Source organism: Rhinolophus sinicus, chromosome 14 (assembly GCF_057876585.1).
Source record: "Rhinolophus sinicus isolate RSI-liver-muscle chromosome 14, RSI-T2T, whole genome shotgun sequence".
NCBI lineage: Eukaryota > Metazoa > Chordata > Mammalia > Chiroptera > Rhinolophidae > Rhinolophus > Rhinolophus sinicus.
Window position 1 is genome coordinate 166,761,281 of NC_142514.1, and position 27,162 is coordinate 166,788,442.

Consider the following 27,162-nt stretch of genomic DNA (forward strand, 5'->3'; position numbering starts at 1 on the left):
CTTCCTTCCTCTGTCCAACAGTGAGAACAACGACTACCTTGTAGGGTGTTGTGAGGGTCGAATGAGGTCACGTACGTGGAATATGTGTGCACCTAATTGTATAGTTCTGTATCTATGATCTGCTCCATGCTCGTGCCACACAAGTAACGCCACAGGCCTGTATCTGTCAAACAAATTGGATCCTGCTCAAGATGCTGTACATCAGATTGGAAGGAATCTCAGTCCTCATACTCATGAGGGTTTCCCTTCCCCAGGGAATAAAATCCAAAAAAAAAGAGGCTCACAAACTGTCACTTTCAAGCAGGAGGGAGTCCTGTATTCCTCAGTTTCCTGTTTCCATTGCTGCTATACTTCTCCCTACCGCTCACAATGAAAAACAAGAATACTTATTCTAATGGTGGCTGAGCCGGCCCTCCGTGCCACGCTTCATGCCTCTACTCTACATGGTCTACAAGCATGAACTCATTCAATGTCCTCAGAGGTGCTCTGGGTCCATAGCTCTCCATATGCTGTCTGGTGACACTGCTCCATATTGCCATGGGTTGCCACTCGCCAGCTCCTGGCTCCTGTCAAACTGCCTTCAAAAGAGGGCATCTCCTTGGCTGACTCACTCCCTCAGAGCCAAGCAAAGCCCTTGGTGGCCCCGTGACTGGGACCCCAGGACGTCAGTTCTTCGTGTCCTGTTCTCTCAGCCACCTTCATAATCATTCTCCTCCACAGTGACCCACAGCCTCAGAGGTGCTGCTCTAGAGGGAAACCAAGCATCCACCCTGAGCCGAGCTCACATTCCCTGTCCTGAGTCTCCGTTTGGGAAACCTACCACCCTCCTTTGGCCATTTTCCTCTTTCATCCACCACTCCCCACACACTCACAAACATGGATCATTCCTGCCCCATTATCCCAAACTAGAACGTGATGGCTGCCTAATATCCATCCCACCCCTTCTCCACTGTGCAGTGTCCACACGATGGGAAGGAAGGTGGGTTGACACTACCACCACCACCCTCATCACTCTGATTGCATTGGGGAACCTAAGCCAATCACCATCTCTAGCCAGAGACTGAGTCAAGACCGGACATAAGACCCAATTTGAGTCAATGAGACTTGAGGGGAGATTTTTCAAGGAACTTTGGGCGGGTGGGCGGGTGGAATCTTCTAGATAATGTGAAGTAACGTCTGGAACTTTGTACCTATTTTGCCATCACGAGGAAGCCAGACCGATGTTGTATGAAGAGCAGAACAGAAAGCTGAAACAACTGGACCAGGTGTTTGATGACATTGGGGAGGCCCAAAATCAAACCAAGGCAGAAGACTTTCTAGTTACTTGTGTCTTAAATCAATCTCCTTTATTGTCCAAGCCATTCAGAGGTGGGTTTCTCATAGTTAGAACAACAATAGACCTAAGTGACCCAATGAGGCATTCAGAAATAGTCCAGCTCTTAGAAAGGCCTTAACCCTCCCTGACGGGGGAAGAATAGCTGAGGTCAGGGGAAGAATACCTACCTGACCTCAGGACCAATTAGGCTGTTAAAGGAATTTGGCCTAAACTTGAAAGCAAGGGGCCTTCTATGAGGGAACGCATTCATTTGTCCATCCACCCATCCAGCTCTTTCAGGTCCCTCCATTGCTCAGCAGCAATGTGTGGGCTCCATCCTCATGCAAACCACGCCACTTTGCAAGCCTTACGCCAATTCAGATGGTACTCCTGTGTATTAGGGTTCTCCAGACAAACAGAGCCAATAGCATAGATAAAGATAAATATGTAGTTATAGGAATTGGCTCACATGGTTTTGGAGTCCAAGAAGTCCCATCATCTCTCAGCTGCAAGCTGAAGAACCAGGAAAGCCAGTTTGTAATTCAGCCTGAGTCCCAAGGCCTGAGAAGCCAGGACACCAATAGTGTTAAGACCAAGTTCAAAGGCCCAAGGATCAAGGGACTAATGGTAATAAGTCCTCGTCTGAGTCCAAAGGCCCAATAATCAGGAATGCCAATTTCCAAAGGCAGGAGAAGACGGATGTCCCAGCTCAAGCAAAAAGAGCAAATTCACCCTTCTTCCAGCTTTGTGTCCTAGTCATGCTTTCAACAGATTGGGTGACACCCACCAGCATTGGTGCTAGCTATCTTCTTTACTTAGTCTAGCCATTCAAATGCTAATCTCTTCCAGAAACACCTTCACAGACACACCCAGAAGTAAGTTTTATCAGCTACCTGGGCATCCTTGAGCCCAGTCAAGTTGACACATAAAACTATCACATCCTGGCTTTTGATGACTTGTGATGACGGCTCAAATCCCTCTCCCTTCCTTTCCTTCTCCACTGCTACCACCCAAGCTCAGGCCCTCCCATCTTAATTCCTGGCCCAGTGGGGCAGCTTAATGGTCACGTAACTATCGGCCTTTTGACAATATGGTGCCATGAAGCATGAATCTTTCCCTCTAACGCATTCCCTTGATTGTTCCAGTCTACTCAAAAATACGTGCTGAGAATAACGAATTTAAGCATGCCAGGAATGGATAAGAAATTATTTTAAGAAAAAGAAGAAGGTCCTTTCTCTTTCAATGTCCTTTCCCTAAGGTTACCACAATTAACAGTATCCTCCTGGGCTCTTTCCTATGTATACATATGTTTACACTTTTTTTTGTCAACATAGCTTTATCAAAATTACGACACTACAAGAGCGGGATTGCCCTGACATCACAAAAAAGCCATCCGTGCATGATTCCTTAGGGTCACATTCACTCAAAATAATGGAACTTTAAATTCAACTGCCTGCTGGGGGAGTGTTCTAAAGCCCACGACTCCCATTTGTGGCGCTGCTGTATTTCCATTGTTTCATTCTCTGCTGGTTTAATTAGTGCATGATATTGTCTGACGTGATGCATTTTTATTCCAGTTATGGCCAGAGGCAGCACAAAATTCACCATATTTTTAATTCCTATAAAACTATTCAATCTAAGGGTTGCAGCCACTTGAGAGGTTAGATACACCCAATGTCTGAGGCTGCAAAGGAATAAACTTCCCCTGGGTGTCTTAGAAAGAGCATTCTCCAAGGGCTCTCACTGCTGGGTGCGAACTAACTCCTGGCGGTTTCTGGTGCCTTGGTCTCCCTGCCATGCCCAAAAGAGCAGACTCAACAGCTTGGCTTCAAATTATGTTATTATAGTGCTGGCTTTGGAAGCAAGACTTCTGTAATTCCCAATTTGTTGCAGTTAAAGCTGAGATGGCTCTCCGTTCTCTGTCTCAGAGCACCAGTGACTGGTGGCAGAGCTGCTGGGCCATGGGTCCTTCTGAGCCAGGTTTCCAACATGGAGAAGAAAGCATTAGGACACATGGCGCAGGTGTGAATCTGACTGTACCATGTCAGAGCTGTACCAACTTGAGCCACACACCTCAGCTCTCGGAACCTTGGTTTCCTCGTCTGTAAACAGGGGTTACGAAACCCACCCGAAAGGGTTTGTGAGGATATGCGAGCAGACTGGCGTGTGGCAAGACTCAGTAAATGGTATCTGGATTCATCTACCCCTGGTTGTTAGAGATGAGGCTCCTACCTTCTAGTAAGTAGTTTCTGATGACCTCCCCCAGCAACGCGCACCCCGAGAAAAACAGTCACAAGGAAGGGGTGGGTGGCGAGGAGAGGATTTACTGAGACAGGGGAGGACGCTAAGGGGCTGAGAGGTGGGGAGGCAGCCCAGCAGGTACTGGTGGTACTGGTGATGCCAGGAAGCTCTACTAGGACACACAGCATCCCCTTGTCCCACCGACTGGCTACGCGCCCTGCGTCTCACCTGTTCCCCAACGTCTTGGGCCTGGGCTGGGCTCCTCTTTCCTGGGAAACACAAACAGTCAGCATAGAAAATGCAGTCTGGATTTCAGCTCGGCTTATACTGGACTGGCTAAATTATTCAGCCCCAGGGCAATGAAATGTTCTCTCTCTCTCTCTCTCTCTCACAATAAACCCCACATACTTTCTGTGTGCACCACACTCCCTGCTTCCTAATCACCATCAAATAAAAGCTATTGATGGAAAACTCAGAGATGCCCCATTACTTTTCTCTACTCTAATAAAGGTCTCAAAGTCCCTTCCTAATCTGTGAGGCAGCACAAAACCAATTTATGGAGATTTTAGATGTGCTCACTGTTCTAGCCAAAAAGACAAGTATTGTTATTGTTGTGTGGGTGTGTTTGCCATCCCGATCAATATTTGCTCCGACCCAAGGCAGATGTGTCATTCTGCGATGTATCACTAGGCACAGGACGGACGAATCATGCCGCTTGGTTTTTATTCTATTGGCCCCTTAGAGAAGACACACAAAATACATTTTCTTGAGCTCTTACAACATAGCTCTACTTATTTTATTAATTGTTGGAGTTTTCTAACTATTATTTAAAAGTAAAGCAAAATGATTATCTTTCAAAAAGCCAGCCACCCAGAAGTGTTGGTGTGGGTGGATGCTTATGGAATCATGGTCCCGTACAGAACTGCTCCTTTGTATATATTACCTGCCCTGTCACGTGGCAACAGCTGGATGAGCCAAGGGTGGAAATGTCTGTCCCGAAAAGGACAATCAGATTCCCTCTCCCTGGAATATAAAAGCTTGAATGAAAGGTGACCGGAGCTGAGATATCTTGTACCTGTACCTTTGAAAGAAGGTGCTTCTCTACCTGGGACCGCTTCGTTCTGGTGGTAACACCCAACTTTCAATTCTCCCATTGATGCTGGGAACTATTCCAGTATCCTTCTGTGAAATCCCATTTTTGCTTGACTGAGACACTCAGTCTCTGCTGCTTGCTACTAAAGGCATTTCAACTGACTCAAGTGTAGTGAGTACAGATTTTATAATCCCACACAGAGGTACCAAAATGTCATCTTCTGTATCACCCTGTATGTGATCTTAACTTTTAACTTGAGCCTCCACACACACCCCTGAATACTTACACAGCATACTTCCCCCCAGTGCGCTATGACACATATAGGGAAATGTGTATGGTAAAAGTGTGCCTCCCACACAGCAACACCGTCTTAGGAGTAACGCTATTGCCAGCTTAGTATGTAGCCTTCCAGACATACAGCTGGGTATGTCGTTTGTTAATATTTAGTGAGTGCCTACTATCTGCCAGAAACTGTATTGGAACTTTTCATGTACTCTATTTTATCTAATCCCATGTCTCATTTAATTCTCACAAAACTCCTGTGAGGCAAAAATAATATCCCATTTTACAAACGTGAAAACCAAAGCAGGAATTCTGTGAGTCCCTCCTCTCACTGATCCTATACAGCCATGTGGATCTGTCATCGTCCTTAACTAAATGACCCTCTTAATGGGGAAAGATGACAAGATCAAGCACCTTGCTTTGGCCTGTTGGCTTGTTTTGGTCCTGTATGAGCAAGGATATCATGTGTGGGAGCAGAGAAGCAACAGAAAGCTTTTTGTTTCTTACCATTTCCTCTTTGCCATCTCAGAGTTGTTTTATGATCTTCCCCTGCCCCCCAAAAAAGTCACTTAGAAAATGATCTAATGATCAGTGATTGCCCTCTCTTTCTCTCTCTGACTCCTTTTGATTAAACCCTCTGTTTGTTAACCAACAGAAACAGGCAAGCACAGAAAAAGATTTCAAAATAACCTCTTTTCCCCCAACCCTTCTGATTTTTCTTTCCCTCCTCCTTCTGTCCTAGCTGCTAACAAGAGAAATAGGAAGAACCATTCCATGGGGGAAAAGCTTTTAAATATTCCAGCTTTTTAGGAATGTTCCCTGGGTTCCTTTTTCTGCCCTTCCTACTAGAATTTTAGTGGACCTTGTAACAGACATGTAACATGCGCATGTAACCATGTGGAAAACGGGAGGCAATGACACAACCTGCAGACAGGAACAGAACTGAACCATGAAGGAATGTCACGGAAGAGCTCTGAGGTGGAAGTCAGGTCAAGTGTGTTCAAGTTCCAGGTCTGCCAGGAACTAGCTGACCTTGGGCTCCTCACACAACCCTCTGAAGCTCAACTTTCTCCTTCCTCAAATAGGAACAGTTGCTAACACCTGCCCCCCTCTCCCTTCCTAGCAGGTTATTGTGAGAAATCCAGCCAGACTGCCATGGGAAAGTGCAGCAGAACCTCAAGGAGCCATCTAAATATATCACCATCATTATTCCTCAGCTCTTCTCCTGCTATTCCTCAGGCTCACAGTGCCCCTAAAATGCTGCCGTTCTTTAAATTCAGGCAGGCAAGACAAGGCCTCTGAGGTTTCTTTCTTCCTTATTTCCTCCGATGAAATGAAAAGGAACCATAGATATTCAGGGGCGAGTCTCAGTGCGTGGTATGTAACAAACACACCCTGCCGGGCAGAGGCACCTTCCCTGCTTCCCTGTGGCAATCTCAGAGTTGGCTCCTGGGAGGGGTGAGACATTAGGGTGGGCGTTCTTGCACTGCCATCCTTACTCAGGCTAATCTGGTCCTGAAACAGTGACTGTGTGGTCCCCAGGACTACTGGCTCAGCCCACTTCTTTTCTAACAACTCTTATCCCACCTGAGAAGAAAGGAACCACGTGGAGCTTTCCGTACTGCAAGGTATCTCCTAGGAGATGGGCTCAATCACGCGGCAGAGGAGAGGACAGATGGAAGGCAGCACCTGTTCCAAACGTGCCTGGAGTAAGACAAGGTGCCAGTGCCAAGGAAGAGACGACTCCCTTGGAAGGAGTCCCTTTGCTCACTCACCAGAGTGTTTCTCGGCCCCAGGAGGCCGTTTCCTATTGCAGTTAACATAACCTCAGTCTTTTGGCAGACCAAAATTGGAATTCCCCTTCTGTCACTTAGCAGCAGTCTCCTGGGCCGAGTCACACTTCTCACGATGCTCTAGTTTTCCCATCATTGAAATGGGGGAATAACACCTCTGGGGACAGGAGGAGGATGGTCTGAAAGATTAACTGCATGGAAAGCAGTCTTGCACGTTGCACCTTGCATGTAGACAGTACCCTGGAAAGGCAAAATTGTGTGCACCATAATTCCTCTCCCAGTCTGAGCACAACAGAAATCTTGATGGTCCCAGTCTAAGGTAGAATCTGAGACCCTGAGGAGGCTGCAATGGAAGCAGCCCTGCGGTACGTAAAGTAAGCGGGAATTTTGCACGTCTCCCCACAAAGGGTTGAGGAGGAGGGAAGGGATAGGTAGATGACAAAAGAAGGCCTTGCACAGGGAGGCACACCCCTTTGGGAGACCCTCTCCCGAATCTTCCAGTAGTCATTAAACTCGTCTCTTTGGCCTAAGTGGATCTGGTCAGGTTGGGAGTGATGAAGGCATTGAACGTCACACCCATATTAATGTGCTTTGGAGCCAAAGCAACAAGTATGGAAGCAGGAAGCGGATGCAGAGAGACAAGCTGGAGGAGCAAAGCCCCGGGGACTCTCAGAAATAGAGGGAAAGTCTCTGGACCCTCCCAGACCATGGGATAGGAATGTGGGTCAAGATTAACTGGATATCAGAAGAGTAGGAAAGGTCCTAACAACAGAGTTGCACCATTATCACGATCATTCTTATCGCCATCATCCTCCCCAGGTGTATACATCAGGTGTACTGATTGTCTGCCTATGGAATGCAGAACACTGGTGTCAGGCAATGAAACCTGGGGTCCAGGAGGCTAGCACATTCTTAACCGGAGCTGCATTACTGAAGAACATGTCACTGGTTTTCAGCCACCATCGATGAAACACGAAGCTACCTCCCCATTCACTGCCCCCCCCCCCCCCCCCCCCCGCCCAGCGAGTATGTCTGAGTTACCCTTTGCCTCTGCATTTTCTTCCAGCCCCTTTTGGTCCAACAGTGATGACTTTTCCCAGGTCTGGAAGGCCCTTGGTCTCCCACTTAACCTGCTTACTATTCTGAGGACACTTGTCTGCGATGCAGTGAGCCCCCAGTTATAAATTACTTACCTGCTGGCCATCATTTTAATGTAAATGGATTTTAAAAAGCAGCAAAGGAATATATTTTCATTTGGAGTTAAAGCATCCATTTTTTATTTGAGTTGGAGTCTGGTCTAGAAGAGACGGCAGAAAAGAAATGGCTCCGAGGCTAATATAGCTAATGATTATGACGGAGATCCCATGAGCAGCCGATATTTCACTTGCAGCCACCTCTATCCTGGCTGTGCTGGGCCTGCAGTACTTTTTTTATTTTTTTCACAGCCACTTCCATTTAACACCCACCGCCTATGATGGAACCATTATGATAATATCTCTGCTCTCAGCAGCCACGATTGGTCTTGACACATTATCACCCTAAGCGCTTGGCCACATTGCACTAAGTCCTATTTATAATAACCCTTGGCAGGAGCTACCAAAATAAAACCTGGAACGTACTGATGGGCCACCTTTCATCGGAGGAAATCAGAAAGCTTTACAAGCTTAATTAAGCTTAACATCTATCTGACTGATGAGATGTGCGGGGCCTCAGGAAGCTGAAGAGCAGCATTGCTAATTGCAGACCGGAGAAGGCTCTGGGCAGTGATGAGCAAAGAAATCCACAAAGCCCGCGAGTCATCTCCTCGACTAGGAAATGTTTGTTGAGTGAATTTCTTCAGGGTGGGTTGAAACAATCATAGGTGAGTGATGAAGAGGCCATGGAGAGTCTCTGCTCCAGTGTTTCTCAAGCTAGGTGGGGGAACTGAGATTCGTTTCTTTTCTGAAAAGAGGATTAACTTAATCCAACATATTCAAGTGTTTTTAAGGATGAGGAAATTGAGCTGCTGAAAAATGTCATCTGCCTGTGGGCACATGGCTGCTGAGCTCACATGCTGCTCCCTCTGCTCGCTCGAAGGCCCTTCTCCCCCAGACCCTGACCTGCAAACCCTATTTGCCCTTCAACACTCAGCTTAATATCTGCTGCCTTGGTGAAGTCTTCCTGGATTTCCCTGGTAGTATTTGCTGCTGCCTCCTCTGTGCCCTCATGTAGTTTACATTTGCATAATAGCTAGATCAATCGATAGTATTTATTGGGCACTAAGTGCTTAATGTACATTTCACACTTATTGAGCACTAAGTGCTTAATTGTACATAATACAATAATGTTTTAAGGCAGGTGCAGTTATCATCTCCATTTTTCAGATGCGTTAACAGGCCCAGAGAGGTTCAGTGACTTTCCCAAGACGGCACAGCTAGTAGTGCAAGACTCAGCCTGGCTGCAAATCACATATCCAAAAACACTTCACCACACTGTCCCTTCAGTAGCACAGTTGTGATGGAATTGGTCTATTTACACGCTTGCCCCCCTCTCTGGCTTGTAAGCCCCTATGTGAGAGGTGTATCATTTAGGAATCTAATGGCTGCAAACAACAGACAACCAGCTCATAGTGGGTTAAAGCACAGGGGAAGTCAAGAGGGGTGCCCAGAATTGATTAATTCAGGAATTTGGCGACATCACCAAAGACCCAGGTTCCTTCCATCTTTCTGCCCTGCCACCCTCGATGTGTGCATTTAGCTCCCCTTGCAGTTAAGAGATAACTGCCCCAAGTCCAGGCCTCAAACTGGACCTGAACCATGGAGAAAAGATGCCATGTCTTCTGTGTCTTTCTGTCATAGCACAGACATCTTTTCCAGAACCCTCCTTGTGGACTTTCCTTCAGGTCTCACTGGCCAGAATGGTGCCACAGGCCTATGCCTAGGCCTAAACCAGACACTGGGAAGGAGACTGAAAGCACCATGCCTGGTTTAGCCCAACCAGGATTCAGCCTCCCCTCCAGCACCAGGCACAGGGGAGGGAGACGGAGAGCTGCCAAGGAGAAGGAAGGGGAGGTGGAGGGTGAAGAGCAGACAGCCAAGGCTCCCTGATACAGTCGTTAGGACGAGAGAAAATCTGATGCCCCATCACTTCTCGTCCAGTTCTTTGGCCTTTAGCACGTAAACAACAAATGTTGGTTGAACTAAATGATAGTAGACAAAGAAATTAATTTCCCCAAATGCCCAATCCAGAATTTTTACCAACATCCGCTGTAACTAGGGTGTGATGGCGTGTGACTTATATGTGTCCACGACTGCTCTAAAATTTACTAAATTAATTCACCAATGCTCTAACGTTTAGATTCTAGTCTCTCACATATTCTAGTCTCTAGGCTATGGGAACCTTTTTCAAAAGCAGGTCAAAAAGAGAGCTTCGTGGAAGAGACAATCACAGAAATGTTAGTCTCACCATAAGTAAGGGTTCGTGTCAACCTTGACATTCTTTCCAGAAACACAGTGTGTTCTTAAAAGTAAGACTCATTCAGGGAGACAAGGTAATTACAAAGACTATTACATTTCCTGACCTCCTTCTAGCTACCCAGTAGGATTTACCTGGAACCAGATGTGTCTATACCTGCCTCTGATACCCAGGTATGTGAGGATGAAGTCATTTAAACAATTCGGAGGAGAACCAGATCATGATTAGATAGAGAAACACCAAGAAAAGGAAAACGATCTCCAAGCATAAAAATAATGTACCCTAAGGGGGAGAAAGACTGGAGAAGAGGGAGACACAAATAATGAAACAGTGGCCCAGAGAGGTTAGAAAGCTGCCCGAGGTCACACAGCTAGTAATGGCTGAAGCAGGAGTCCTACCCAGTTTCAAGGAATATTGTAGTCCTGTGTCCAATGTGGTCTTTCTCTTCCTTCCTTTTTGTAAAAGCATCTAGAAAGGTGCATTTGGAGGCCTCTAGCATTCGGAGGGCTTATAACTCAGAAGACCCAGAAAAGGTCAGGATTGAAGGAGGCAGAATAGTGAGAGGAAGCCAGCTTCTGGAGGCTAGCTGGAGGCTCTGGGCTTTCCACAGAGCTGCACTGGGGGCCTTGGTCAGGTCCAGCTGGCCCAGCTCTGTGGGGAAGTAAAAGAGCAAAGTTTTCAGGGAAGACATCCATCTGGGACAAAAAAAAAAGGTACACTGGGAAGGAACACCACTATTAGGTGAGTCTCACCCAAATGGACTTGGTGGAAGACAGCAACAGGAAAAGGAGGAGACCCCCAACTGGGCAAGAAAACAGTGGAACAGGAATGAAAGGAAGTAACAAAACAATAATAGTAGTGAACTCTTAGACAATATTTTAAGTACTTGTTAGGGACTAATTTAAGTACTTGTTAGGGGCTAATCATCGCAATCAGCTTATAAGGTTTGTTCTATTACTTAATTACTATTAATCATCAGATGTTATAGAATTGTTAGAATTAGTATTAGTAATACCAATATTGTTACTGCATTTTACAGATGAGTACACGGAAGCACAGACAGGTCAGCAATTTACTCAAGGTCACACAGCTCTTAAGTTTTAAACCCAGACTACCTGGCTTAAGGGTTCTTGCTCTTAACCATTTCACATAGTAGCAACCCCCGAGAACATTTTGAAGCAAAATTTAATTGAGTGGAGTCTACTTGGATTTAATGCAATAAATTTTATATCTGACATTTCCCCAGCAGTTTACAATTTACAAAGGGTTTTCCCTCCATAGTTCTGGAATCTCAGCCCTGCCATTTCCTTGCTGTATGACTTCAGGTCAGTTACTGGCTAAGCTTCAGTTTTCCTATCTGTAAAGTGGGGACAATCATACCTGTCACGATGGTTAAAGGAACAACGCACGCACGTGTGGTGTTTAGTCCTGGGCCAAGACCATCATAAGCACTCAGTAAGTGTTTGCTGCTAATGTTGTTGTGGTGATTATTAATATCTCACCAGAATTTTATAACAACAGCGTGAAGTAGGTAAGATTTACTAGCCTCATTTCTCAGATGCGGAAACCGACACTCATCGGAGGGAAATAACTAGCCAGAAAGGAAACAGCCAGAAAGTGGAAATGCCAGACTTGGAAAATGTTCCCACTCAGAGCCTGCTTGCTGCCCTGCTCCCAACTCTCAACTCCACCTCCTCTTTCTTCCCCAGGAGGCACTGTTATATGAACCAGATCATTTTTCAGACGGGACTGTGGAAAAGTTTGAAGCAGTTGGAAGTCGAGGCTCAGAGAGATGCTCTGAGGAATTACAGTAAGAAAGTTTCCAAGGTAAAAATAGGTACCAGTGTAGTGACGCAGGAGCAGCACCTTCCCTCATCACCAAGCAGCTGCCAGAGGGGCAGATGGCATCAAGGTTACACACTGTGATGAGCTGCGCTAACCCCACAAGCCACAGTGGCTCGACTATGCGTCTGTGGTGGGATGTCCCAGTTCAGGAAGTAAAGGAGAACAGGAGTGTTTTCATCTTACAAGTAAACAAAGGAGTGTTTTTAAAAACTGTAAAATAATCTACTACCATTCTAAAACTGCATTCCATTTTGAGTTTGTTTTTGTGTGTGTGTTTTTTTGGTTTTGGTTTGGTTTGGTTCCTTAGGTTTCCTGTAATTCTGCATTTCAATGAACTTGTTCAAGTTTCTATTAGTACATCCTGTTCTGATACATGGTGCATTTAGTCCTACTGCTACAGGCAAAGGGCTACGATTAAGTCAGTCTGTCTGCTGAGGTGTAAAATCTTAGCTGACTTCTTTAAGATTCGGTTTCTTTGTCATGACCAGTGATATGACTGGAAGATTCTGGGAGTTGGGGTATCTGGGTTTGAGGCCAGCCCTCCCAGACTGAATATCATGTGCTTCCGCCTAGTTTAAGCGGAGGCTTCACCAATATTTTCTTCTTTTAAAATGAATGAATGTTCTTATTCTGTAACCTTTTGTAGTAAGGTTTAAAAAAAAAAAAAAAAGACTTGATATATGCTACTTGCAGAGCTTCAACTCTTAACATTCCAAAGATTTATTCAGCAAATTGTTCATGAACACCCACTAAGCGCCAGGCAGTGTACCAGGCAGCCATAAAACAATAGACAAGACAGACTCCTCATGATGACATACACAACGAACGATCTCTTGTGGTTATGTCTAGCTTTTGTTAATAGCTTAAAAGACAGAGACACTGACCACTCTGGATTTCCCCATAGCACCTAGGACATGGTGTGGACCATGGTTGCCACCTCATAGGCTCAGAATTGAACTTAAACAGTTAATTGTGCTATTAAAAAGGTATACAGTTCTCCAGTTAGATGATATTCTACTTATGCCCACAAGGTGGAGATCTTGCTTACAGTTTACCCAAGCTGAAAGCAACGCATTAAAAAAAAAAAAAAAAGTTCTCAGAAGTTAAACCCAAAGATAAAAAAAGTAATTCAATTTATTGAGCACCTATTTAGTATAATATACCATGTTGAGTTTTAAGAGAAATAGAAAGTTGATAAGACATAGTTCCTGCCCTCTGGGGAAAGTTGGGAGTAAGGAGCTTGCACAGAGCAGGAAGAGAGAAGACAGTACCTTTCAATGAGTTTAATATGTTTTGATGTGCCCATATGGGAGCCATAGTAATCTCATCAGATAAGAGCTATAAAAAGGCATGATCCAGCCACCAAGCGGTACAGAACAGATGCAACCAAGATCCCACGCTTCAACCAATATGGAAACACTTGAGGCTTTACTGGGTCAGTGCTGGAAGGCCCTCAATGTGTTCTGATGCCTCGTTCAGCCACAAACATTAGGATGTCTGCCTTATAACTCTAGAACATTCATTCTTTGGTGAATAAAATATATTCGATGCCAGCTGATGAGCTACTAAAGTTGAAACCCTCATATGCAGCTGGTGGGGGATAAAAAGAGAAAAGAAACAAATGTAAGGAAACAGACTTCAAACTCCTCGGTTCAGGAGGTGGATTCCACCCCAACCCGCAATCATGTGTCTTCCCTGGGAATTTTGGTTTGGATTGGGACATACTCTAGTACAAAGAGGGAAGGTGGAGGGCCGGATTCTTATCCAAGAGCTTTCCTGGTGGATTGAACCCGAAGGTGGCTGGAAGATAATGGTAGTCTGTTGTTTTGCTGTTTGTTTGTTTTTTACTCCTCCACCCCCTCCGGCAACCATTTCTTTATCCCTTAAACTATTACAGCAGTAAGTCAAATATAGTACGGGGATTTTTCTTCATTTGTTGAATTGAAAATTACATTTGGCACATATAAAGTGACTGGTTAAATGACAGTGAGTTTTAAAAAATGAGAATGCTGGCAACTTGATAAAAATATTGAACTTTCTTGATGGAAGGAAAATCAAGTGGCATGCTGCCAGGAGACCCAAGTTTGACTTTTAGTTTCTCCACGAAATAACTGTGGGATTTTGAGCAAACGTCATCCCTTTCCCTTGCCTCGGGGTCCTCGTGAGCTAAATAGTAACATTTCTTTAGGGAAATCATCCCTGACACCCCTCTCCCCCGCACTAGGTTGGATCCTGGGTTATAACGATCTCATAGCAACCTGAACGTCCCCCTAAAACATAAGCTCCACCAGCACCGGGAACGGCATCTGTGGATTTTACTATTCTGAGACCAGAACCGAGGACAGACACTTTGTTGAATGGATGAACGAATAAATGGGAGCTGGCCTGGGTGTTCTCCTTGCAAGGCGAGGTTTAATTCCCTGTGAGTCCCTTGGGAAAGGTGGAGCGACCAACTTCAAAGTGCACAAGCGTCAGTGACCTGTGATAGGAGCGCTCTCCGGAAAGGGGGTGTCGGTTCAAAGTTGTTTGCCACAGATGGTTCCTCTACCAGACAGGAGTCACATCCTCCGTGGCTCGGAGAGATTCCCAGGGATTTACACAAGGCGAGGTGAATCACACCGTCGGAAACGGAGAAGGCAGAGACCCGCCCTAATCCTCGCCAGGCGGCGCCCAGAACACCATCGGGTTTAGTACGAAGTTTGCAGGAGGCCAGGCGCTGCCCTGGCCTAGGGACCCGGCGACCACTCCCAACCCCGCGTCCGCCAGGGGCGCGTCCCTCCCACCCCGCCCAGTTCCACCTCAGTACCGCCCCCTCCGACGACCCGGCGCGGGTGCCCCCAGCCGGGCTTCCTTCCGGCCCCTAAGTCCGGGACCGAGTGTGGGGCCGCCTCTCCCGCTTGGAAGGAGCCATCGCCGCTTTAAGGGGAAGAGGAAGAGCAGGGGGAGGAGTGGGGGGCGGGGAGCAGCGGCGGAGGAGGGGGAGGGGGATCCCCCTCGCTCCCACGTGGTCCGGACGCCTGTGAATCGCGCCCGCCGGAGGGTCTCACAGCGAAATACAAAAGCAGCTGGGAAGCGGCGGCAAGGCGAGTTCCCAGCGCCGGGCGGAGCCCCGCAGCGCCCCGCGGCCGCGATGGGGCTGAGGCGCCCGGAGCCCGGGAGCCAACAAGCTGCCGGGCCCGCCTCGTCCCCGGGACCCGGGCGCCCGGGCTCGGCTTGAAGCGGCGGCAGCACCGGCGCGGCCGGGGAAGCATGGGCAGGAGGATGAGGGTCGCCGCCGCCAGCGCCGGGCTCTGGCTGCTGTCTCTGGGCTCGCTGCTGGCGTTGTGGGGCGGGCTCCTGCCGCCGCGGACCGAGCTGCTCGCCTCCCGGCCGCCCGAAGACCGACTCCCGCGGCGCCCGGCCCGGGGCGGCAGTCCGAAGCCCGCGCCTCGCTTCCCTCAGCCCCCGCTCCTGGCGCGGGACGCCCGCGGCGGCTCCCTGAAAACTTTCCGGGCGCTGCTCACCTTGGCGGCCGGCGCAGACAGCCCTCCCCGGCAGTCCCCGGGCGAGCGCGGGCGGCACGTGCCAGCCGGTCGGCCCTGGCTGGACGAGAGCGCCGCGGTGCACGGGGGCGTCTTCTGGAGCCGCGGCTTGGAAGAGCAGGTGCCCCGGGGCTTCTCCGAGGCCGAGGCGGCGGCGTGGCTGGAGACGGCGCGCGGCGCCCAGGTGGTGACCCTAGAGCGCGGGGGTTGCGGTCGCAGCTCCAACCGGCTGGCGCGCTTTGCCGACGGCACCCGAGCCTGCGTGCGCTACGGCATCAACCCGGAGCAGATACAGGGCGAGGCCTTGTCCTACTACCTGGCGCGTCTGCTGGGCCTCCAGCGCCACGTGCCGCCGTTGGCATTGGCCCGGGTGGAAGCTCGGGGCGCGCAGTGGGCGCAGGTGCAGGAGGAGCTTCGTTCGGCGCACTGGACGGAGGGCAGCGTGGTAAGCCTGACGCGCTGGCTGCCCAACCTCACGGACGTGGTGGTGCCCGCGCCCTGGCGCTCGGAGGACGGCCATCTGCGGCCCCTACGCGCAGCCGGGGGCGAGCTGGCCAACCGCAGCCAGGCGGAGCTGGTGGACCTGGTGCAATGGACCGACTTGATCCTCTTCGACTACCTGACGGCCAACTTCGACCGGCTTGTCAGCAATCTCTTCAGCCTGCAGTGGGACCCGCGCGTCATGCAGCGTGCCACGAGCAACCTGCACCGTGGCCCCGGCGGGGCGCTGGTCTTTCTGGACAACGAGGCGGGCTTGGTGCACGGCTACCGGGTGGCGGGCATGTGGGACAAGTATAATGAGCCACTGCTGCAGTCAGTGTGCGTGTTCCGAGAGCGGACAGCGCGGCGCGTCCTGGAGCTGCACCGCGGCCAGGACGCCGCCGCCCGGCTGCTGCGCCTCTACCAGCACCACGAACCTCGCTTCCCTGAGCTGGCAGCGTTCGCCGACCCCCACGCTCAGCTACTGCAGCGCCGCCTTGACTTCCTCGCCAAGCACATTTTGCACTGTAAAGCCAAGTACGGCCACCGAGCGGAGACTTAGCATCACCCGCAGGAAGAGAGAGAGAGACCCCTGGCTGGGGAATGGAGGATGGGGGAAGTGCTGTCGCCTCTGCCACCGCCTGGGACCTGCCGGCCAACGCCCAGCTAAGGGCCTGAGCGCGAAGGCGGCTAAAACCTTAAGGTTCACCCACCTGCCCCTTTCTCTCAGCCCCATGCTGTTTCCTTTCAAAGTTCTGGAAGGAGAACTCACCGAGCGGAGAAGTGTAACATCCCCTCCACCCAGCCTATAAAAGGATTCTTCCCTGTGCCAGCAGGGAGTTTGGATCCGAAGAAACTGGCTGCCAGAGTTTGGCCCCCCGGTGGCCGTCTCTGTGGGAGATGTATCTCATTCCTTGCCTTTCCCCTTCCCCCTAGTTCCTTTCCCAAAAAGGAAAACTTCTATTTGAGCTGTGAGCTTAATTCTGCAGTTCCTACCAAACGCAGCGCTGTGGCCCAGAGCAGAGCTGTGACATTGCCTGGTGGAGCCCCCTTCCTGTGTTCTCCCTTTGTTCCAGCTGGTGATGGTGAGATCACTGTAAAGAGCTGGGGAACGGATCCGGATAGGACAAAGCGCGCAAGACCTTCAGAACCTGGAGAGTCCTGCAGACCCTGACTGCATCTGACTTGTTCTTTACCGCTTGTCATTTTGGCCTGAAGGCTACAAATGCGGGACTGGCTGTGTGCACAAATAATGAATTTTTCTTCCTCTCCCAACCGACCAAAATTTTGACAATGACGATGTTCAAGAAGAAAAAAAAAAATCAGTTTCATGCACTTTACTTTGTTTTTATTTTAATTTTGTATTAAGAAAAACTTTTTTATTTGACAAAATTTGCCTAGTATGTATATATGTGCATAAAGTGCGGTGTAAATATACTAAACAAACTTATATTTCAATAAAAGGGAATTTAAAATTTAGAATTTAATTCCTGTGGTTTTAACTGGTTGAGGTATCTGATGCCCTCCCTGGTTTTAGAACAAGCTTTAGGGTTTCTCCCTGGGGATGTGCTTTTAAAACAAAGGATGCGAACACATCCCAGCTGTGACTACAGAATTTAGAGAATTGAACGTAGATAAGAGCAGATTCCCTTTCTGCTCACTTAAATGAACCGTAGGGCTGGAAAGTTCAGAGTTCAACATAGAAAATGCAGGAAGGTGGAGAGAGTAAGAAAGTATTCTATTTCCTGGCAAATAAAACTTTGATATTTCACTGTAATATATTCTTATATTATTCATGTGGCAACTATGATAGAACCAGATGTGCAGACTAAAATACGACAAATGCTTCCTTTTTAAACTAAGCTACAGTGGTCACATGTTACACATTATTTTCAGCATTGTAATTACTATACATCACAATGTGTACAGATAATAAGCTGAACACATTGCAAACAGGTAGAGAAAGTCATAAAGTAATTCTCTTTAATCTCCTGGCATAAGTTCCATTGCATCCAGGAGATCATAATCTCCAACATCTGTACTCATCCAGCTCTCTTAAGAGATTGTACTGTTTTTGTTTCCCAGGTACTAACTGCATGGTCCCCTCAGAGCAGCCATTGTGAGACTGTGAAAGTGTGCAGTACTTTGTATATGACATTTGGACCCTTAACTTCTTGGGGACTTCAAATTTAGAAAATATTTTTGGATTGTCTTAAACTGCTTTTTGACCCATGGAGGAGGGGAAAGAGGGTTGGATTTTGTTTGCTTTACAACCCACTGGTGTTTTATCTTGCCATTTTGTTTGAAATCTGAGCCTAAGTGATCTTGCCTATTCTCTATATTTCATGACCTTTAACTCAAAGCAACTTTTGTTTAACTTTTTTTTTAATTTGACTTGCATTTGTAAACCTAGAGTTTTTTAGATTTATGAAGACATTAAGTCTGTGGGTTCCTGTCTCACTCTGCATTACAACACAGCTTGTAATTTAACTCTTTAGTGTCATCCTTTCAGTGGCTTATGCTAAGCCAAATCTTATCCCAACTAAAAAAAAAAAAGGACTCAATAAACTTTGTGGTGTCAGCCAAATTTTTCGTAACACAGCCACAGTGGACTGATGATGACGAATATATCTTTTTTCAAGACATTGTTAAGTGTGAGACCACCTTTCAAAAAGAAACATTTTCCATGTCTGATAATCGATTAATAGGTATATGAGATTTGCTGCCCAAGTCAACAGAGGCAGCTCCAAGGATAACTATTTAGCAACCTGTAGTTTTACCTGACATGTTCATCCGGGAAAACAATGAGCAGAGATAAGTCAGGAGTTTCACAGATTGTGCAGGAAATAACACCTTGACTCTCATATAATTCCTGCACTAGTGAGTTCTGGGCCCGCAGCATTCTCTACATTCCTCCTAAACTTCAGTTCCAAGCCCAGACTTGACCATGAGCAAGCAGCTAAGGATAATTTAAATGGCTCTTGTCAGATTCTTTAGTGAACCATATCTGCCTGTTCGAGAAATAAGTTTAATTACATGGTGGAGTTGTTAAGGGAACCAAGACTTAATTACAGAGAACAGGTTTGAACTGTTGCTTATTCTTCGTGGATAATCGGTAGGCTGTGGCATGGAAAGATCAATTAAAAGTTTTGCCATGGTCAGTGAATGCCGCTAGGGCCAAATCATTTTTCAGATGAAAAAAAAAACTTAGGCTGCAGCATGATGTGGAAAGTGTAATGGGTTCTGCAGACAGACTATATTCTGAATTCTGTCCCTCACCTATTTACTTTCAGCAAGTCATTTAACTTACTTCCCTCCTGTATGAAATGGAGATTCGATCAGAGTATTGTGGGATTTAAATGTTAACATAGAAAACATAAGGGCACATCATAAGTACTTGGAAAAAAACTCACTTCCTATTCACCTTTAAAAAAAAAAAAAAACTCTTGCCCTTCTTACATTTCAGTAAACTTCTATTAATTTTCATCCTCAAAGCCAAATATAGCTTCCAAAGTCACTTGCAGTTTTTGAAGTGTGGCAATAAACTAATTGAACAAATTATTAAGGGTCCTCTTCCAGCGCTATGCAAAGCACTAGATCACAAGGCCAAGGGCACAGGTTTCATCTCTACGTGGGCCTGAGTGTGTGGTTTCAGGATCAAGCAGATCTCGTGCACCCAGGCAGCTATGCTACAAATATACGAGGGCGATTTTTTAAAAAGTAGATGGCTCTTTGCAAATTCATCACCAGTTCTGGAAAGCATCAAGAAGTGATGAATCTTTGCAAGAACAATCCTCCCAATTCTTTCTGCCAAGAGAAAGTAGGCAGTTGACCTTTTCTCCCTGGATTTGACTGTTGATTAATTCACATTGTCGATGACATAGTTCTAAACTCTATTAAGAGTACTCACCCTCCTGAATCAGGAAGAAAAACAAATTATTCTAACACCTTTCAACACTTCTCAACCTTCTGCCTGCGACTGCAGCTAGCAGAGTCCTCTAAGGCCTAGAGGTTATTATGAGGATTAAATGAGTAAACATTTGTGATATGCTCAGAACAGTGCTTGGCACATAGTAAATGCAATATGTGTTTGTTTATTGGTCGGGTAGATAATTTTCTCCTCAAAGTCGAAACCAGAGGCACTTTGAGCCCCAAGCAGTATTCCCTTCCATAATCCTGTGATAACGCAGGCATAGAACACTTTCTACATGCTTCTATTTTGGCTGAAGAAAACCAGCCAGAGTGCAAGAGTCTGGCAGAAATTACCTAAAGCCCACCATTGCCAGCCGGCTGTCTCCTTTCTGAGAATGCCCTCTATATGAGCCGTCACATGCACCCCCCTCTTTTTCACAGGAAGGCTGTGATTCTATTTCTCATGTGGCTCATCAGCGCCATGGAGCAGTGAGCTGTGGAATTTTGCATCTTCTGAGCTACCCAATAATCATGGATGATCCAAGCCTGGGCACTGATTATTTGTCTCCCCAAACACCTGCCCCAGCCCACAGAACTACTGATCCCATGTGGTGTAAGGTTGCGGGAGTACTAAAGGAAAGAGGGGTATTCAGTCGACTCAGAAGCATAGGAACTGCTCCAGAAGGGAATTGAGTGTCAGCTGCCAAGGTGGTATGGAAACCACAGTGCAGAGTTGACACCCACATGCAAGCATACTTTGATCATTAGCGTCAAATGGACAGGATATTAGGAATCAAGAGACCTGGGCTACTTCTGACTCATGTGTGACTTGGGAAAGTCATTTTTACTCTCTGGCTCCAGGTGTCTTACCTGGAATAGAAGGTGTTTGATTCAACTGGTAATTTTCCAAGGTTTTTGACCAGAACTCACAGTAAGTCACAGACTTCACATTGTGACCCAAAATGCTGGTACACAGACACATACACATTCATACAACTGAAACAAACGTTTCACAAAACAGCACATGCCACACACTTGTAATACTCAATTCAATTTCATTCTATTCCTCCTCTTCTTCCAAACGCTAGCTGTGACACTCGCAGTTGATTTAATAATTCATCAGTATGACAAAATCCACACTGTGCAAAACCCTGGATTAGATGATCAGTAAGCTCCTTATATCCTAGATCTAAGATTCTAGGGAAAGTCCACCTATAATCGATTTACCACCTATGACAGTTTTTTCCAGAAAGGAAATACAGATTTCAATTTTATGTACTCTTTAAAAACAAAAGACTGAAGCAGTTTTTCTTCAAAATGTAATTGGGAGACCTGCTCGAAATCTTTTATAGGGCCTTTTTATAAACACCTTTAAAATCCCCTAAATGTGAGATACAACTTTCAGTCTGTTCCCACCATGCGTGAGCAAATAGTGTTGTTGTGGGGCTTTGGAGGGCAAAAAATTATTTGCATCTCCGCCTCAACATGGCCCAAGGACAACTCAAGAGGACAGTTCCTTTGCTGTGTAGTCATAAAGATCAAATGTAGCAGTCATAATTTTTTAATGTGATTGTTTTACCAATTTCTCTTTCTATGTCCTGCTGTGGGGGAAACTGCATTAATAAACTATGTCTCAATGCTGCCTAGCTGGAATTTTTTACTCTGCTGGACTCCACCAAATATAGCTAAAGGAATGCTCATTTTATTTATCTTTTCAACTTTCTTTTCCATTTTGGATATATCTTCTAGACACTTCTGAAATTTTTCTCTTAATGGCACCTTAATTTTTTTTAAGAGAATAAAGAACTAATTTGTTCCTCGAGTAACAACAACAAAAAAGAACTTTTTTTCCTCCTTTCTTTAGCACCATATGGTATCTTTCAGAGTTTTAACAGTTATTTTACACCCTATCCAGAAAAAATAAGTAGTTTATGTATGGAACTGGCATTTTCCAGATCAGCAGATTTTACTTTGCTGAGAAATTGTGGGCTCATAGAGAAGTGTCACTTTTAATTTGACGGCCTGTTTATACCTTCCCCTCAATGATCTTTTTTTAATCCTCATCAAAGTCTTTGTCCTTATCCTATGAATGGTCTGGAGAAGCAAGATGAGTGGGGAATGACCGCAGCACGATCTTTTTCTCTTTTTCTAGTTGTGATGAAATATGCATACCATAAAACTTGCCATTTTAACCATTTTTCAGTGTACAATTCAGTCATATTGTACTATTAACATTGTGCAACCATGACACCACTTCTAAAACTTTTCATCACCCCCAAACAAAAACTGTCATCATTAAGCAATAACTCCCCATTCCTCCCTTCCCCCAGGCTCTGGTAACTTCTTGTCTACTTTCTGTCTCTATGAATTTGCCTAGTCTAGATATTTCATATAACTAGAATCATACAGTATTTTTCCTTGCATACCGGCTTTTTTCACTTATATAGGCACGATCTTGGTCCTGAAGGCAACATGATGGAATGGAAGCAGTATCATTTGGGAACTGGCAAAACTGAATTTTGAGTCTGATGTCCACCATTTAATAGCCCTGGATTTTCAGACCAATTGATGAAATCCTTATTTTCCTCATCTGGAAAAGCAATGGGAAGACTAGATGTTCTCTAGAATTTCTTTCGACTTTAGAAACACATCATGCTTTTATGTACAGCAATCCTGCAAATGAATTTCACCCCTAACTTCCAGTTGCTTTTCTCTGCCTGAAGATTCCATGAAAAGTCCCAGGTCATGTGGTAGGCTCTGTGGATTTGATGATGAGAAAGATAGGTAAGATACCTGCCTTCATGGAGCTTAGGATCTAGTGGGGAAGATGGAAAATTTTAGGTTCACACCGTAGCAAAATTGAGCAGAAGGTACAGAGATTTCCCATGTACCCCAGTCCCCACACGTGTATAGCCTCCCCATTATCAATACCCCCACCAAAGTGGTTCACTTGTTACAATAGATTAACCCACATTGAGAAATCATCATCACCCAAAGTCCATGTTTATATGAAGATTCACTCTTGGTGTTGTATATTCTGTGGGTTTGAAAAATGTATAATGACACATATCCACCTATACAGTATCACACAGGGTAGTTTCACTGCCCTAAAAATCCTCTGTATTCCACCTATTCATTCCTCCCTCCCCCTTACCCCTGGCAACCACTGATCACTTTATTTTCTTCATAGTTCTGCGTTTTTCAGAGTGTTATATAATTGGAATCATACAGTATGTAGCCTTTGCAAACTGGCTTCTTTCACTTAGTAATATGCATTTACGGGTCTTCCATGTCTTTTCACGACTCGATAGCTCATTTCTTTTTAGTGCTGAATAATATTTCATCGTCTGAATGTACTACAGCTTATTTACCCAGTCATCTACCGAAGGACATCTTGGTTGCTTCAAGTTTTGGGCAATTATAAAGCTGCTATAAACATTTGCGTGCAGGTTCTTGTGTGGACATAAATTTTCATTTCCCTTGGATAAATACCAAGGAGCACAATTGTTGAGTTGTAAGGTAAGAGTATGTTTAGTTTTGCAAGAAACTGCCATACTGTCTTCCGAAGTCATATTTGGTTCTTTTTCAAAACTTTCTAGTCATTTTTTAAATATTTTCTACTGTTTTCATGATGTATTCAGTCATTTAAAAGTGTACATCTGATTACTCTAGTATCTGAAGTTCTAGGGAGGTCTAATACTGCTCTTTGTGTACCTCCTGACTTTTACACATATAGGGTTACTGGATAAAATACAGGACACCCATTTAACTTTAAATTTTAGATAAATGATGCATGCTTTCTTAGTATAAGTATGTTGCATGTAATATTTGGGATGTTATATTATATATTATATTAAAAATTATTTGTTGTTTATCTGAAATTGAAAGTCACCTTGGTGTCTTGCTTTGTTTTGTTTTGTTTTGTTTTGTTTTGTTTTGTTTTGTTTTCCTAAATCTGGCAACTTGACTTACCAAAGCTTTGTATTTTGTAATTTTGGATTGCAAGCTCATGTTCACCCAGGTATCTGTGAGACTCCCATTTTCTTCCCAAGAAGTTTTCATTTCCTTGTGTCAGTTCCCCCAGGGTTAAAGTCAAGACTGGTTCACTTTTATACTAATTATTTTGCCAGGAAGTTGAGGTCCTAGCAGGTCGTGTAAATGTAAATACTAACCATATATGATGATAGGAGGAGTCTTTCCAGAGACTTTTGTTTTTCCCCAGAGTTCAGGATAAGACAAGCAATCTCCTATCATATCTCCCTTTGCTGAAAGGGTATTTTCCTTTGAGTGGCCTACCCTCGAAGGGTCTTGCAGAGAACTAAATTTTCTCCCAAAATCACCTGATTACAAAGATCTCTCTCTCTCACACACACACACACACACACACACACACACTCTCAGGGCAGCCCCAGTTTCGGTTCTCACCTATCATTCTGATTTTGATTCCCTCTTTGTTTGTGGACCCATGGGGATTTTTCTTACATTTTTCTGAGCTCAGCTATGCATTTAAAAAGATGTGTGTTGTAGTTTATAAAACATTTATAGGTGTTGTAGAGAGGGAAGGTTTTTAGGTTATTTGCCTTATTGCTGGAAGCAAAGTCCACCTGAGCTCTTTCTACACCCTGCTATCAAATCCTGCTTGCAATAAGCTGGGTCTTACTTGAGGGTTAGGTGCCCTATGTGGTTATTCAGAGAGATTTCCCCACAGAGGAGACATTTACTTTAACAGGATTTGACCTAAAATAATTCATGAAACAAGTGACCCAGGAGTCAAGAACAAATTCTGTTCTGTTTGCCACTAGCAAGTTTGAGATATAAGCCAGGAAAATGATTAAAGGAAAGAAGAAAGGAAAATATTGGGGAAAAGAGGAAAGGGGAATGAGGAGGGATTGTTAAAAAGAATCACATGTGGTCGCTTGGCCAAAGGGCAGCCTTTGCCTCTGGAATATTTAGCCCTCGGATTTACCTTTAATCAGCATCAGAGCCAGCAAAAGCGATGCCACATTGCAGAAGAAAGAGCTAGTGCCTCAGCAGGTTACATTCAGGATTAGAGGAAGGTCAAGTAACTTCAGGGAAAATTACTTTCCATCTGCAGTCAGCTTCCTGCCTCCTCCACAGCTCTCCACTATGCCAAGTCCAGCCATCACCACTGGATCTTTGGCCCCTTGACCCGGATGACCAGGCTTTTCTAACCTCGTGAAGAAAACAAAGGCTTTGCTACACACGTGAACCTCAACGTTGCATTTCCAGGGACAGCACGTTTGGCTTCATCACTTAGTGAGCCCGTCTCTAGTGACCTATTAGCAACATCAAAAATGCTAATGAAGGAGGAAGTTCAGCATCTTTGACTTCTCAAGACATCAGGCTAATCAAAGAGGTCCAAAAAAGTTGCTGCGTGGCTCCCTTCTCCTCCAAATGTCTGTAGTTGAGACTCAGCCAAAGTCTCCCTATAACATTCCTGACCTAATTCCACATAAAGTGTGTTATCTTTTCTGATGCTGTGATCCTGGATGCATGACTCATACCACACACATTATTGTAATGCTTCTAGATTTAGCAACTCAGAAGTTGGTGCTCCATGGCACATTCCTGTTGGGTTATTTTCCCTGATGGGATTACTCACGGCCCAGGTATGTGCAGTCTATATCAATACAGTTATGTCGGTTATTAGACTATTGAAATACTTCCAGCTTGGTTGATAAATACCTACTGCCCCAAGTCCTTACAGTGCCTTTCCCACTTTCCCAAGCACCCCAGCCTTTCTCTTGACCAACGCGCTACACCTTTCCCTGACTCAACTACTAACAGGTTAGCCCCTGGGTTATCAGGAAGCCTCTTAGACCAGTGCCCTAGCAGCAAGGCCAGAACTACGTTCTGCTTGCTTCTTCTATAATTTGAATAACATCCTTTGGGTATAGGTCTTCATGTATCTGGGAAGCAGACACTGAGCATTCCACAAATATTTCCTGGCTGCTTACTTTGAGTCCGGCACTGTGTTAGGTGGTGGGGAGAGGCCAGTGCACTAGACTGACACAGTTCCTGACTTTTGAAAATGTAGAGTCTGGTAGAGGAGACAGACATTAAGCAAATCATTACTGTAATAGATGGGATGACAGGAAAATACATGCCCTTATGAAAGTGTTAATAGGGGAGGGATGTGGCATTTCAACAGAGACCAGAGTGATGAGTGGAAGTCAGCCAGCATAAAGGGGAAAAGAGGGAGTGGAGAACATTTCAATCAGAAGGAATTGCATGTGTGAGGCCCTGAGAGATGGAGCTTGCTGTTCAGTGATGAAAGAAGGCCAGTGTGGTCCCAGAAGGGGAATTGCAGGATTTGAGTCTGCAAAGGTTAGCAGGCACCTGCTAAGTTCCAGGCACAGAGAACAGTAGGTAGATAACACAGCCCCTGTCCCTTAGGGAGACACTATAGCATAGTGGCAAGGGGCTGTATCCTAGAATGAGACTTTCTGGGTTCCAACCCTGGTTCCTCTCCTTTTTGGCTCTGTGGCCTTGGGCAGTACTTATGCTCTCTGGTCCTCAGTTTCCTCATCTGAAAATACGGATAATAATAAGACCTACCTTTTATGAGTTAACACAAAAGCACTTAGAAAAATGCCTAGCACATATTAAGGAACCAGGAAATATTAGGAATTAACCATTAGGAAAAAATAAAGACATGAACATGTGAACAGATAAGTGGCTTCTTTCCTACCCATTTCTACCCAAAACAAAGGTGGTTATAAAGTAAAATATTCTGCATTTAATAATCCCACTTGAATAAATCCAATGTTGTCTGTGTTGTTGTCACATAATAAAATACCATGCTTCCCCAAAAATAAGACCTAGCGGGACAATAGCTTTAATGCATCTTTTGGAGCAAAATTAATATAAGGCCCGGTCTTATTTTACTATAATATAAAACCCAGTCTAATATAATATAATATAATATAACGTAACGTAACGTAACGTAACGTAACATAACATAACATAACATAACACCAGGTCTTATATTAATTTTTGTGTCTTTTTAAAAGACGCATTAGAGCTTATTGTCCCGCTAGGTCTTATTTTCTGGAAAACAGGGTAGTTCATGAGGAACTTGCGTGTTGACCCCCTTGCATGACCTATTCTATCAAAAGCAGTGTGCATGTCTTTGGTGGTTCGTCATTGATCTTCTCTGAACCAATCTCTTAGCATATTCCTCAAAAGAAAAGCCACAGTAACCTG

General features: G+C 45.4%; 2 protein-coding genes across 3 annotated transcripts in view; one reads left to right on the forward strand and one right to left on the reverse strand.

The window, feature by feature from the left end:
- Nucleotides 1–15,663, reverse strand: part of PAMR1 (peptidase domain containing associated with muscle regeneration 1) — a 153,797-nt gene extending 138,134 nt beyond the window's left edge. Inside the window, exon 1 of one of the 2 annotated variants that reach the window (XM_074336210.2) lies at nucleotides 15,526–15,663. The gene's annotated coding sequence lies outside the window, so the exon portion shown is untranslated. The remainder of the gene's footprint in view (nucleotides 1–15,525) is intronic. The other variant, XM_019738561.3, reaches the window with a different exon arrangement.
- On the forward strand, nucleotides 14,360–17,505 carry FJX1 (four-jointed box kinase 1). The gene has a single exon (XM_019738562.3). It carries the CDS (start codon nucleotides 15,272–15,274, stop codon nucleotides 16,583–16,585), a length of 1,314 nt encoding a protein of 437 aa, XP_019594121.3. The 5' UTR covers nucleotides 14,360–15,271; the 3' UTR covers nucleotides 16,586–17,505.
- Nucleotides 17,506–27,162: the final 9,657 nt, after the last annotated feature.